Source organism: Cetorhinus maximus, unplaced genomic scaffold, assembly GCF_964194155.1.
Source record: "Cetorhinus maximus unplaced genomic scaffold, sCetMax3.hap1.1 HAP1_SCAFFOLD_1354, whole genome shotgun sequence".
Lineage (NCBI taxonomy): Eukaryota > Metazoa > Chordata > Chondrichthyes > Lamniformes > Cetorhinidae > Cetorhinus > Cetorhinus maximus.
Window position 1 is genome coordinate 74,616 of NW_027597295.1, and position 14,062 is coordinate 88,677.

The 14,062-nt window shown below is 51.6% G+C and overlaps 1 protein-coding gene across 1 annotated transcript in view; it reads left to right on the forward strand.

The window, feature by feature from the left end:
- The window catches only part of LOC144676101 (AMP deaminase 1-like), a 70,508-nt gene extending 58,409 nt beyond the window's left edge, over positions 1-12,099 (forward strand). Inside the window, exons 5-8 of the mRNA XM_078536614.1 lie at positions 2,688-2,817; positions 3,888-4,082; positions 5,687-5,818; positions 10,765-12,099. Of these exons, the coding sequence (XP_078392740.1) occupies positions 2,688-2,817; positions 3,888-4,082; positions 5,687-5,818; positions 10,765-10,929 (622 nt within the window). The 3' untranslated portion in view covers positions 10,930-12,099. The remainder of the gene's footprint in view (positions 1-2,687; positions 2,818-3,887; positions 4,083-5,686; positions 5,819-10,764) is intronic.
- Positions 12,100-14,062: the final 1,963 nt, after the last annotated feature.

Genomic DNA, 14,062 nt, shown 5'->3' on the forward strand with positions numbered 1-14,062 from the left:
ATAGTCCTCAACCCCAGTTCCTCTCTGGGATGTGGAGCAGGAACATAGTCCTCAACCCCAGTTCCTCTCTGGGATGTGGAGCAGGAACATAGTCCTCAACCCCAGTTCCTCACTGGGATGTGGAGCAGGAACATAGTCCTCAATCCCAGTTCCTCACTGGGATGTGGAGCAGGAGTTATCCCTCAATCCCAGTTCCTCACTGGGATGTGGAGCAGGAGTTATCCCTCAACCCCAGTTCCTCACTGGGATGTGGAGCAGGAGTTATCCCTCAATCCCAGTTCCTCACTGGGATGTGGAGCAGGAGTTATCCCTCAATCCCAGCTCTTCACTGGGATGTGAAGTGGGAGTTATCCCTCAATCCCAGCTCCTCTCTGGGATGTGGAGTGGGAGTTATCCCTCAACCCCAGCTCCTCTCTGGGATGTGAAGTGGGAGTTATCCCTCAACCCCAGTTCCTCACTGGGATGTGAAGCAGGAACTATCCCTCAATCCCAGCTCCTCACTGGGATGTGAAGCAGGAACTATCCCTCAATCCCAGCTCCTCACTGGGATGTGAAGCGGGAGTTATCCCTCAATCGCTGATGCTCTCTGGGATGTGGAGCAGGAGTTATCCCTCAATCCCAGTTCCTCTCTGGGATGTGGAGCAGGAACATAGTCCTCAACCCCAGTTCCTCTCTGGGATGTGGAGCAGGAACATAGTCCTCAACCCCAGTTCCTCACTGGGATGTGGAGCAGGAACATAGTCCTCAATCCCAGTTCCTCACTGGGATGTGGAGCAGGAGTTAACCCTCAATCCCAGTTCCTCACTGGGATGTGGAGCAGGAGTTATCCCTCAACCCCAGTTCCTCACTGGGATGTGGAGCAGGAGTTATCCCTCAATCCCAGCTCCTCACTGGGATGTGAAGTGGGAGTTATCCCTCAATCCCAGTTCCTCACTGGGATGTGGAGCAGGAGTTATCCCTCAATCCCAGCTCCTCACTGGGATGTGAAGTGGGAGTTATCCCTCAATCCCAGTTCCTCACTGGGATGTGAAGTGGGAGTTATCCCTCAATCCCAGTTCCTCACTGGGATGTGAAGCAGGAACTATCCCTCAATCCCAGCTCCTCACTGGGATGTGCAGCAGGAGTTATCCCTCAATCCCAGCTCCTCACTGGGATGTGGAGCAGGAGTTATCCCTCAATCCCAGCTCCTCACTGGGATGTGGAGTGGGAGTTATCCCTCAATCCCAGTTCCTCACTGGGATGTGGAGCAGGAGTTATCCCTCAATCCCAGTTCCTCACTGGGATGTGAAGCGGGAGTTATTCCTCAATCCCAGCTCCTCACTGGGATGTGAAGCGGGAGTTATCCCTCAATCCCAGTTCCTCTCTGGGATGTGAAGCAGGAACTATCCCTCAATCCCAGCTCCTCTCTGGGATGTGAAGCAGGAACTATCCCTCAATCCCAGCTCCTCTCTGGGATGTGAAGCAGGAACTATCCCTCAATCCCAGCTCCTCTCTGGGATGTGAAGCAGGAACTATCCCTCAATCCCAGTTCCTCACTGGGATGTGGTCCAGGAACTATCCCTCAATCCCAGATCCTAACCAGCCAATGAATTCACACTGAATGCCCGTCCTGTTCTCTATCTCTTCCTCTGCTCTCTCTCTATCTCTTGCCTCTCCTCCTCACTCTCCCCCTCTCTTGGAGCTCTGTCATTCTCTCGATTCTGTATCTCCCCTTCTTTCTCTATTTCTCTCCCTTTTTATCACCCTCCTCACCCCCTCTCTCCCTCTCGCATTCTAACTCTCACCTTTCTCTCCCTCTGTCACTCTCTCTCTCCCTCTCACTGTCTCTCTCATTCTCTCACCTTTCTCTCCCTCTCTGTCACTCTCTCTCTCCCTCTCACTGTCTCTCTCATTCTCTCACCTTTCTCTCCCTCTCTGTCACTCTCTCCCTCTCACTGTCTCTCTCATTCTCTCACCTTTCTCTCCCTCTCTGTCACTCTCTCTCACCCCCCTCTCACTGCCCCTCTCGTTCTAACTTTCACCTCTCTCTCTGTCGTTCTCTCTCTCTCCCTCTCACTCTAAATCTCACCTCTCACCCCCTCTCTGTCACTCTCTCTCTCCCTCTCACTGTCTCTCTCGTTCTAACTCTCACCTTTCTCTCCCTCTCTGTCACTCTCTCTCGCTCTCCCTCACACTGTCTCTCTCGTTCTGATTCTCTCTCTCCCTCTCTGTCGCTCTCTCTCTCTCTCCCTGTCCTTCTCATTCTGACTGTCACCTTTCTCCCTCCCTCTCACTATCCCTCTCGTTCTAACTCTCACCTCTCTCTCTCCTTCTCTGTCGCTCTCTCTCGCTCTCCCTCACACTGTCTCTCTCGTTCTAACTCTCACCTCTCTCTCTCCTTCTCTGTCGCTCTCTCTCGCTCTCCCTCACACTGTCTCTCTCGTTCTAACTCTCACCTCTCTCTCTCCTTCTCTGTCACTCTCTCTCGCTCTCCATCTCACTGTCTCTCTCGTTCTGACTCTCACCTTTCTCTCTCCCTCGCTGTCGCTTCTCTCTCCCCCATCCTTTTCTCTCCTCTCTCTCGCTCCCTTGTCTTACTCTCTCTCTCTCTGCCCCTCTCCCTCCCTTCCCTCTTCTCTCTCTCTCCCTCCCTCCCTCCCCTTCCATTTTAATACCCTCTCTAATGTGGATTTCTCTCCCACTTGTAGGAAAACCTATTGCAATCAGAGATTGAAGATCCTCAGCTCGAAGTTCCAGCTCCACCTGCTGGTCAATGAGAAGAAGGAGTTTGTCGATCTCCAGGTTGCCTCACACAGTGATTTTTACAATGTGGGCAAGGTGAGCCCAGGGGTAGGGGGTCAAGGGATAGGGGAGTCGAGGCTCAGGGGCAAAGGTAGGGGAACAAGGGTGTGGGGTCAGAGATTGGGGTTCAGGGAGCCTCCACACCGTGACCTCGAGAAATAAAACTCTGGAGAGATCTAAAATGGATTTCTGAGGAATGCTCTAACCCTTTCCGTGTCTCCCTTTGTGTCTCTCTCCATGACTCTCTCAGTATCTCTCTCCCTCTGTGTCTCTCTCTCTGTGTCTCTCTCTCCCTCTGTGTGTCTCTCTCTCTCCCTCTCCCTCTGTGTGTGTCTCTCTCTCCCTCTCCCTCTGTGTCTCTCTCTCCCTCTCCCTCTGTGTCTCTCTCTCCCACTCCCTCTGTCTCTCTCTCCCTCTCCCTCTGTCTCTCTCTCCCTCTCCCTCTGTCTCTCTCTCCCTCTCCCTCTGTGTCTCTCTCTCCCACTCCCTCTGTCTCTCTCTCCCTCTCCCTCTGTCTCTCTCTCCCTCTCCCTCTGTCTCTCTCTCCCTCTCCCTCTGTCTCTCTCTCCCTCTCCCTCTGTCTCTCTCTCCCTCTCCCTCTGTCTCTCTCTCCCTCTCCCTCTGTCTCTCTCTCCCTCTCCCTCTGTCTCTCTCTCCCTCTCCCTCCATCTCTCTCTCCGTCTCCCACCGTCTCTCCGTCTCCCTCCCCGTCTCTCTCTCCGTCTCTCTCTCCGTCTCCCTCCGTCTCTCCCTCCGTCTCTCCCTCTCTCTGTGTCTCTCTCTGTGTCTCTGCATCTCTCTCTACCTCTCTGTCCCTCTCTCTATCACACTCTTGCTCTCTGTCTCTGTATTTCTCTCTCTCTGCCCTTGTCCGTGGCTCTCTCTCTCTCACACTCTGTTTCCCTCTCCCCTTTGCTCTTTTTCTCTCACTGTCTTTTTCTTGCTCACTTTCTTTTCCCTGCCACTCTCTACGACTCCCTCTCTTTCACCCGCCATCTCTCTCTCTCACTGACTCTCCCTCTGCCTGTTTTTCCCTCTCTCATTCTGCCTCTCTCTCTGTGCCTCACACTCCCCGACTCTTAATGCTCATTCTCCATACCCGACAGGTAGACACACACATCCATGCTGCAGCCTGCATGAACCAGAAGAAGCTCCTGCAGTTCATCTGCAAGACGTACGAGCGGGACTCGGAGCGTGTGGTGCAGGAGGCTGGTGGGAAGAAGACAACTCTCCGCGAGCTGTTTCAGTGCCTCAAACTGAACCCAGATAACCTGGACATTGACGCCCTCAACATGCACGCAGTAAGTGTGGAGTGCACTGCTGGTGGTGAAATATCAACCTGAATCAACTAACCCACATAGGCCAGGGGAGGCCCAGGCTTCAATCCCAGCCTAGTGCCGAGTTAGCCTGATCAAACCACTGGGGTACTGAGCCCCACACGCACACAGCAGAAAAGGCCCAGGCCCCAAAACCGGCCTAGTGCCGAGTTACTCTGATCACACACCCGGTGTGGTGCTGAGAACCACACACACGGAACAGGAAATGCCCAGGCTTCAATCCCGGCCTAGTGCTGAGTTACTCTGATCACACACCCGGTGTGGTGCTGAGAACCACACACACGGAACAGGAAAGGCCCAGGCTTCAATTCCGGCCTAGTGCTGAGTTAGTCCGATCACATACCTGGTGTGGAGCTGAGAACCACACACACGGAACAGGAAAGGGCCAGGCTTCAAACCCGGCCTAGTGCTGAGTTAGTCTGATCACACACCTAGTGTGGAGCTGAGAACCACACACACGGAACAGGAAATGCCCAGGCTTCAATCCTGGCCTAGTGCTGAGTTAGTCTGATCACACACCTGGTGTGGTGCTGAGAACCATATACACGGAACAGGAAATGGCCAGGCTTCAATCCCGGCCTAGTGCTGAGTTAGTCTGATCACACACCTGGTGTGGTGCTGAGAACCACACGTACGGAACAGGAAATGCCCAGGCTTCAATCCCGGCCTAGTGCTGAGTTAATCTGATCACACGCCCAGTGTGGTACTGAGAGCCAGACACAGAGCAGGAAAGGATGAGGCTTCAATCCCAGCCTAGTGCTGAGTTACTCTGATCACACACCCGGTGTGGTGCTGAGAACAATACACATGGAACAGGAAATGCCCAGGCTTCAATCCCGGCCTAGTGCTGAGTTAGTCTGATCACACACCTGGTGTGGTGCTGAGAACCACACTCACAGAACAGGAAAGGCCCAGGTTTCAATCTCGGCCTAGTGCCGAGTTAGCCTGATCAAACCACTGGGGTACTGAGCGCCACACGCACACAGCAGAAAAGGCCCAGGCCCCAAAACCGGCCTAGTGCCGAGTTACTCTGATCACACACCCGGTGTGGTGCTGAGAACCACACACACGGAACAGGAAAGACCCAGGCTTCAATCCCGGCCTAGTGCTGAGTTACTCTGATGACACACCCAGTGTGGTGCTGAGAACCATACACGGAACAGGAAAGGCCCAGGCTTCAATCCCGGCCTAGTGCTGAGTTAGTCTGATCACACACCTGGTGTGGTGCTGAGAACCACACTCACAGAACAGGAAAGGCCCAGGCTTCAATCCCGGCCTAGTGCTGAGTTAATCTGATCACACGCCCAGTGTGGTACTGAGAGCCAGACACAGAGCAGGAAAGGGCCAGGCTTCAATCCCGGCCTAGTGCTGAGTTAGTCTGAACACACCCAGTGTGGTACTGACTCCCACAACAACAGAGTAAGAGAGGCCTGGGCTCCGATCCTGGCCTAGTGCTGAGTTACTCTGATCACACAGCCGATGTCAGAAAGTGTATTCAATGTAAAGTGTCTATCAGTATTTTGCCCACTGTATTTATTACTGACCCAGTTCTGATTTCCCATTTTCAGGACCGTGAAACCTTTCAAAGATTTGACAGGTTCAATGAAAAATACAATCCAGTTGGAGCCAACGAGCTTCGTGCCTTATATCTCAAAACAAACAACTACATCAATGGCGAATACTTTGCAACACTGGTCAAGGTAATGTACCAGGGATCGGACTGTGAGACACCAGTAAGTGTACAGATATCGCCCTGAGAGAGGGGACTGAGAGATACCAGTCACTGTACAGATATCTCCCTGAGAGAGAGGGGACTGGGAGACACCATCAGTGTATAGATATCTCCCTGAGAGAGAGAGACAGACTGAGAGACACCAGTGTACAGATATCTCCCTGAGAGAGAGAGAGGGACTGAGAGACACCAGTCACTGTACAGATATCTCCCTAGAGAGAGAGGGGACTGAGAGACACCAGTCAGTGTACAGATATCTCCCTAGAGAGAGAGGGGACTGAGAGACACCAGTCAGTGTACAGATATCTCCCTAGAGAGAGAGAGGGGACTGAGAGACACCAGTCAGTGTACAGATATCTCCCTGAGAGAGAGGGGACTGAGAGACACCAGTCAGTGTACAGGTATCTCCCTGAGAGAGAGAGGTCTGAGAGACACCCGAGGACAGATATGTCCTTGAGAGAGAGGGGGCTGAGATACAGCCGAGGACAGATATCTCCCTGAGAGAGGGGGGGGGCTGAGATACACCCAAGGACAGATATCTCCCTGAGGGAGAAGGGCTGAGAGACACCAGTCAGTGTACAGATATCTCCCTGAGAGAGAGAGGGGACTGAGAGACACCAGTCAGTGTACAGATATCTCCCTGAGAGAGAGGGGACTGAGAGACACCAGTCAGTGTACAGATATCTCCCTGAGAGAGAGGGGACTGAGAGACACCAGTGTACAGATATCTCCCTGAGACAGAGGGACTGAGAGACACCATCAGTGTACAGATATCTCCCTGAGGGAGAGGGGACTGAGTGACACCAGTCAGTGTACAGATATCTCCCTGAGATAGAGGGGACTGAGAGACACCAGTCAGTGTACAGATATCTCCCTGAGGGAGAGGGGACTGAGTGACACCAGTCAGTATACAGATATCTCCCTGAGAGAGAGGGGACTGAGAGACACCAGTCAGTGTACAGATATCTCCCTGAGAGAGTGGGGACTGAGAGACACCAGTCAGTGTACAGATATCTCCCTGAGAGAGTGGGGACTGAGAGACACCAGTCAGTATACAGATATCTCCCTGAGAGAGAGGGACTGAGAGACACCAGTCAGTATACAGATATCTCCCTGAGAGAGAGGGGACTGAGAGACACCAGTCAGTATACAGATATCTCCCTGAGAGAGTGGGGACTGAGAGACACCAGTCAGTATACAGATATCTCCCTGAGAGAGTGGGGACTGAGAGACACCAGTCAGTATACAGATATCTCCCTGTGAGAGAGGGAGTGAGAGACACCAGTCAGTATACAGATATCTCCCTGAGAGAGTGGGGACTGAGAGACACCAGTCAGTATACAGATATCTCCCTGAGAGAGTGGGGACTGAGAGACACCAGTCAGTATACAGATATCTCCCTGAGAGAGTGGGGACTGAGAGACACCAGTCAGTGAACAGATATCTCCCTGAGAGAGTGGGGACTGAGAGACACCAGTCAGTGTACAGATATCTCCCTGAGGGAGAAGGGCTGAGAGACACCAGTCAGTGTACAGATATCTCCCTGAGGGAGAAGGGCTGAGAGACACCAGTCAGTGTACAGATATCTCCCTGAGAGAGTGGGGACTGAGAGACACCAGTCAGTATACAGATATCTCCCTGAGAGAGAGGGACTGAGAGACACCAGTCAGTATACAGATATCTCCCTGGGAGAGAGGGGACTGAGAGACACCAGTCAGTGTACAGATATCTCCCTGAGAGAGAGGGGACTGAGAGACACCAGTCAGTGTACAGATATCTCCCTGAGAGAGAGAGGTCTGAGAGACACCCGAGGACAGATATGTCCTTGAGAGAGAGGGGGCTGAGGTACAGCCGAGGACAGATATCTCCCTGAGAGAGGGGGGGGGGCTGAGGTACAGCCGAGGACAGATATCTCCCTGAGAGAGGGGGGGGGGCTGAGATACACCCAAGGACAGATATCTCCCTGAGGGAGAAGGGCTGAGAGACACCAGTCAGTGTACAGATATCTCCCTGAGAGAGAGAGGGGACTGAGAGACACCAGTCAGTGTACAGATATCTCCCTGAGAGAGAGGGGACTGAGAGACACCAGTGTACAGATATCTCCCTGAGAGAGAGGGGACTGAGAGACACCATCAGTGTACAGATATCTCCCTGAGGGAGAGGGGACTGAGTGACACCAGTCAGTGTACAGATATCTCCCTGAGAGAGAGGGGACTGAGAGACACCAGTCAGTGTACAGATTTCTCCCTGAGGGAGAGGGGACTGAGAGACACCAGTGTACAGATATCTCCCTGAGAGAGAGGGGACTGAGAGACACCAGTCAGTATACAGATATCTCCCTGAGAGAGAGAGGGGACTGAGAGACACCAGTCAGTGTACAGATATCTCCCTGTGAGAGAGGGACTGAGAGACACCAGTCAGTGTACAGTTATCTCCCTGTGAGAGAGGGACTGAGAGACACCAGTCAGTGTACAGATATCTCCCTGAGAGAGTGGGGACTGAGAGACACCAGTCAGTGTACAGTTATCTCCCTGTGAGAGAGGGACTGAGAGACACCAGTCAGTGTACAGATATCTCCCTGAGAGAGAGAGGGGACTGAGAGACACCAGTCAGTATACAGATATCTCCCTGAGAGAGAGGGGACTGAGTGACACCAGTCAGTGTACAGATATCTCCCTGAGAGAGAGAGGGACTGAGAGACACTAGTCAGTATACAGATATCTCCCTGAGAGAGTGGGGACTGAGAGACACCAGTCAGTGTACAGTTATCTCCCTGTGAGAGAGGGACTGAGAGACACCAGTCAGTGTACAGATATCTCCCTGTGAGAGAGGGACTGAGAGACACCAGTCAGTATACAGATATCTCCCTGAGAGAGTGGGGACTGAGAGACACCAGTCAGTATACAGATATCTCCCTGAGAGAGTGGGGACTGAGAGACACCAGTCAGTATACAGATATCTCCCTGAGAGAGTGGGGACTGAGAGACACCAGTCAGTATACAGATATCTCCCTGAGAGAGTGGGGACTGAGAGACACCAGTCAGTGTACAGATATCTCCCTGAGGGAGAAGGGCTGAGAGACACCAGTCAGTGTACAGATATCTCCCTGAGGGAGAAGGGCTGAGAGACACCAGTCAGTGTACAGATATCTCCCTGAGAGAGTGGGGACTGAGAGACACCAGTCAGTATACAGATATCTCCCTGAGAGAGAGGGACTGAGAGACACCAGTCAGTATACAGATATCTCCCTGAGAGAGAGGGGACTGAGAGACACCAGTCAGTGTACAGATATCTCCCTGAGAGAGAGAGGTCTGAGAGACACCCGAGGACAGATATGTCCTTGAGAGAGAGGGGGCTGAGATACAGCCGAGGACAGATATCTCCCTGAGAGAGGGGGGGGGCTGAGATACACCCAAGGACAGATATCTCCCTGAGGGAGAAGGGCTGAGAGACACCAGTCAGTGTACAGATATCTCCCTGAGAGAGAGAGGGGACTGAGAGACACCAGTCAGTGTACAGATATCTCCCTGAGAGAGAGGGGACTGAGAGACACCAGTGTACAGATATCTCCCTGAGAGAGAGGGGACTGAGAGACACCATCAGTGTACAGATATCTCCCTGAGGGAGAGGGGACTGAGTGACACCAGTCAGTGTACAGATATCTCCCTGAGAGAGAGGGGACTGAGAGACACCAGTCAGTGTACAGATTTCTCCCTGAGGGAGAGGGGACTGAGAGACACCAGTGTACAGATATCTCCCTGAGAGAGAGGGGACTGAGAGACACCAGTCAGTATACAGATATCTCCCTGAGAGAGAGAGGGGACTGAGAGACACCAGTCAGTGTACAGATATCTCCCTGTGAGAGAGGGACTGAGAGACACCAGTCAGTGTACAGTTATCTCCCTGTGAGAGAGGGACTGAGAGACACCAGTCAGTGTACAGATATCTCCCTGAGAGAGTGGGGACTGAGAGACACCAGTCAGTGTACAGTTATCTCCCTGTGAGAGAGGGACTGAGAGACACCAGTCAGTGTACAGATATCTCCCTGAGAGAGAGGGACTGAGAGACACCCGAGGACAGATATGTCCCTGAGGGAGAGGGGACTGAGAGACACCAGTCAGTGTACAGATTTCTCCCTGAGGGAGAGGGGACTGAGAGACACCTGAGTACAGATTTCTCCCTGAGGGAGAGGGGACTGAGAGACACCAGTCAGTGTACAGATATCTCCCTGAGAGAGAGGGACTGAGAGACACCAGTCAGTGTACAGATATCTCCCTGAGATAGAGGGGACTGAGAGACACCAGTCAGTGTACAGATATCTCCCTGAGAGAGAGGGACTGAGAGACACCAGTCAGTATACAGATATCTCCCTGAGAGAGAGGGACTGAGAGACACCAGTCAGTGTACAGATTTCTCCCTGGGAGAGAGAGGGGACTGAGAGACACCAGTCAGTGTACAGTTATCTCCCTGTGAGAGAGGGGACTGAGAGACACCAGTGTACAGATATCTCCCTGAGAGAGAGGGACTGAGAGACACCAGTCAGTGTACAGATTTCTCCCTGAGAGAGAGAGGGGACTGAGAGACACCAGTCAGTGTACAGATATCTCCCTGAGAGAGAGAGGGGACTGAGAGACACCAGTCAGTGTACAGATTTCTCCCTGAGGGAGAGGGGACTGAGAGACACCAGTCAGTGTACAGATATCTCCCTGAGAGAGAGAGGGGACTGAGAGACACCAGTCAGTGTACAGATTTCTCCCTGAGGGAGAGGGGACTGAGAGACACCTGAGTACAGATTTCTCCCTGAGGGAGAGGGGACTGAGAGACACCTGAGTACAGATATCTCTCTCCCTGAGGGGACTGGGGCACTCTTGCTTGTAAACATCTTTGCGATTTAAAACGTTTCCTGTCTCTCAGGGATTCTCAGATTCCCTCGACGACTCGTCCAATCAGTTTGCAGAGTTGAGACTGTCGATTTACGGGAGCCGGCCGACTGAATGGGAGGATCTCGCTAACTGGTTCACACGTCAGGAAGTCTGCTCTCCAAAACTCCGCTGGATGATCCAAGTGCCAAGGATCTAGTGAGTGGATTCTCGGACTGCCAGGATAACGAAAACCATTCTGCTTTTCAGACAGAGGGAGAGCCAGAGAGAGAGAGAGAGATAGATAGAGATGAAATGTGAGATAGAGGCGGTATAAAGAGAGGGAGACAGGCAGACAAAGAGGACGAGAGAGATAGAGATAGAGAGGGAGAGAGGGAGGGAGTTAGAGAGGGATGGAGCGTGGGACAGGTTGTGGGTGATGAGGGACAAACAGAGAATGGGAGAAAGAGTATCAGAGAGATGGAGAAAGAGTTAGTGAGGGAGAGAGAAAGACATTGATTGAGACGCTGAGAGTGAAAGTGAGAAGGACAGTAAGTGAGACAATGGGAGAGAGGTAGAAGGAGAGAGAAAGAGTGGGAGGCAAAGAGCAGAGACAGATACAGAGAAGGTCAGTGGGAGGGAGGCAGAGGGAAAATTAGAGACAGACAGACAGTGAGAGAAAGATACAGAGAGAGAGATAAACAGAGAAAGTGAGAGAAAGACAGAATGTAAAAATACAGAGAGACTGACAGGGAGAGAGGTAAAGGGAGACAGAGAGTGAGAGGCAGAAAAAAATACAGAGACCGACAGAGAGAGACACAAAGAGAGGCAAAGGGAGGCAGAGTGTGAGAGACAGATACAGAGGCAGAGAGAGGGATGGATAGGAGAGATACATAGATGGGAAGAGAGTGAGAGAGGGTAAGATGGAGGGGGGAGAGAGATAGAAACAGGGAGTGAAAGAGACAGGGACAGGCAAACAGACAGAGAGGAGGAGAGATAAGGAGCTGGGGGAAGAGAGAGAGAGAGAGGGTAAGATTGAGGGAAGCAGAGAGAAAGAGATAGAGAGAGACTGAGACAGACACTGGGAGAGATACAAAGAGAGAGGCAGAAAGAGAGACAGAGAGAGGGATAGCAAAACTAACAGAGTGAGGCACAGGTAGTGATGGAGACTGAGACAAAGAGGTAACATACCTGCAAAACAGAGCACTTGAAAGAGAGAGAGAGAGAGAGAGAGACAAGTAGAGAGCTAAAAGGAAGTGCATGTGGATCAGATAGAAATTAGAAAACACAAAGAAGAGATACATAAAGGAAGAAATATTCAGAGTAGCAAGGAGACAATGAGAGAACAAGGCATAAAAAAACACAACATTGGTACATGTTAGAGACCGAGAACATTAGGAAAGTGGAAGGGGACAGTGTAGAGGGAGCTTTACTCTGTATCTAACCCCGTGCTGTACCTGTCCTGGGAGTGTTTGATGGGGACAGTGTAGAGGGAGCTTTACTCTGTATCTAACCCTGTGCTGTACCTGTCCTGGGAGTGTTTGATGGGGACAGTGTAGAGGGAGATTTACTCTGTATCTAACCCTGTGCTGTACCTGTCCTGGGAGTGTTTGATGGGGACAGTGTAGAGGGAGATTTACTCTGTATCTAACCCCGTGCTGTACCTGTCCTGGGAGTGTTTGATGGGGACAGTGTAGAGGGAGATTTACTCTGTATCTAACCCTGTGCTGTACCTGTCCTGGGTGTGTTTGATGGGGACAGTGTAGAGGGAGATTTACTCTGTATCTAACCCCGTGCTGTACCTGTCCTGGGAGTGTTTGATGGGACAGTGTAGAGGGAGCTTTACTCTGTATCTAAGCCCGTGCTGTACCTGTCCTGGGAGTGTTTGATGGGACAGTGTAGAGGGAGCTTTACTCTGTATCTAAGCCCGTGCTGTACCTGTCCTGGGAGTGTTTGATGGGGACAGTGTAGAGGGAGATTTACTCTGTATCTAACCCCGTGCTGTACCTGTCCTGGGAGTGTTTGATGGGACAGTGTAGAGGGAGCTTTACTCTGTATCCAAGCCCGTGCTGTACCTGTCCTGGGAGTGTTTGATGGGGACAGTGTAGAGGGAGCTTTACTCTGTATCTAACCCCGTGCTGTACCTGTCCTGGGAGTGTTTGATGGGGACAGTGTAGAGGGAGCTTTACTCTGTATCTAACCCCGTGCTGTACCTGTCCTGGGAGTGTTTGATGGGGACAGTGTAGAGGGAGCTTTACTCTGTATCTAACCCATGCTGTACCTGCCCTGGGAGTGTTTGATGCTGACACTGGGTATAAAGTGGGGGACACACTGTCAGGGTAATGTAGAGGAAGCTCTACACTGTATCTCACTTCCGTTCATTTGGATATTTTAATTCTGCTGACAGTTAATTTGTAAATAATGATGCCAAAAGATTGAAAGTGAACAAAACTACTCTTTCCCCATCTCTCTATCTCATTCCTTCTGATCGGCCCTCTCTGTCACTCTTGGCCTCTCTCACTCTTCCGTCCATTTTCTCTTTCACTCTATCTTTCATATGAGATTTATCTCTCGCTGTTTCTCCATCACTCCATCTCCTCTCACCTACATCCAATTCTCTCTCTCTGTCTGCTCTTCCCCACACATCATCTGAATCTCCCACCCACTCACATTGTTTCTCTGTCTTTCTCTCACTCTCTCTGTCTTTTTCACCCTCTCTCTTTCTCTCCCTCTTTTTCTTTTCTCAATCTCATTCATGCAATCATTCAATCTCTCCTTACTCTACAATTCCATGTTTTGTTCTGTCTCCATCATTCTCCCTCACGCTCTCTCCATTCACACCCTCACTTTCTCTCAATCCTATATGTTCACCCATTCCATCTCTCTTCCCCCTCGGTGTCTCTCCAACTCTCTATCCCTGTCTCTCTATCCTTCTCCCTTGATCTCTCCATATCCCTCCACATCTCTCTCTCACTCTACACATCTCCCTATTCCTCTATCCATCTCTGTCCCTTGATCGCCCTCCATCTCTCCCTCAATTTCTCCATGTCTCTCACCTCTCCCTCTCTCTCCATCCCTTTATCTCACTCTTTCACTCTCCCTCTCTCCAACTCTATCTCCACCTCTCTATCTGTCCCTCTCCTTCTCTCTGTCTCTTATCCTCTTCCTGTCTCTGTCTACCTTTCTCCCTGTCTCTGTCTACCTTTCTCCGTGTCTCTGTCTGTCTCTCCCTCTCTCTGTCTGTCTCTCCCTCTCTCTGTCTGTCTCTCCCTCTCTCTGTCTGTCTCTCCCTCTCTCTGTCTGTCTCTCCCTCTCTCTGTCTGTCTCTCCCTCTCTCTGTCTGTCTCTCCCTC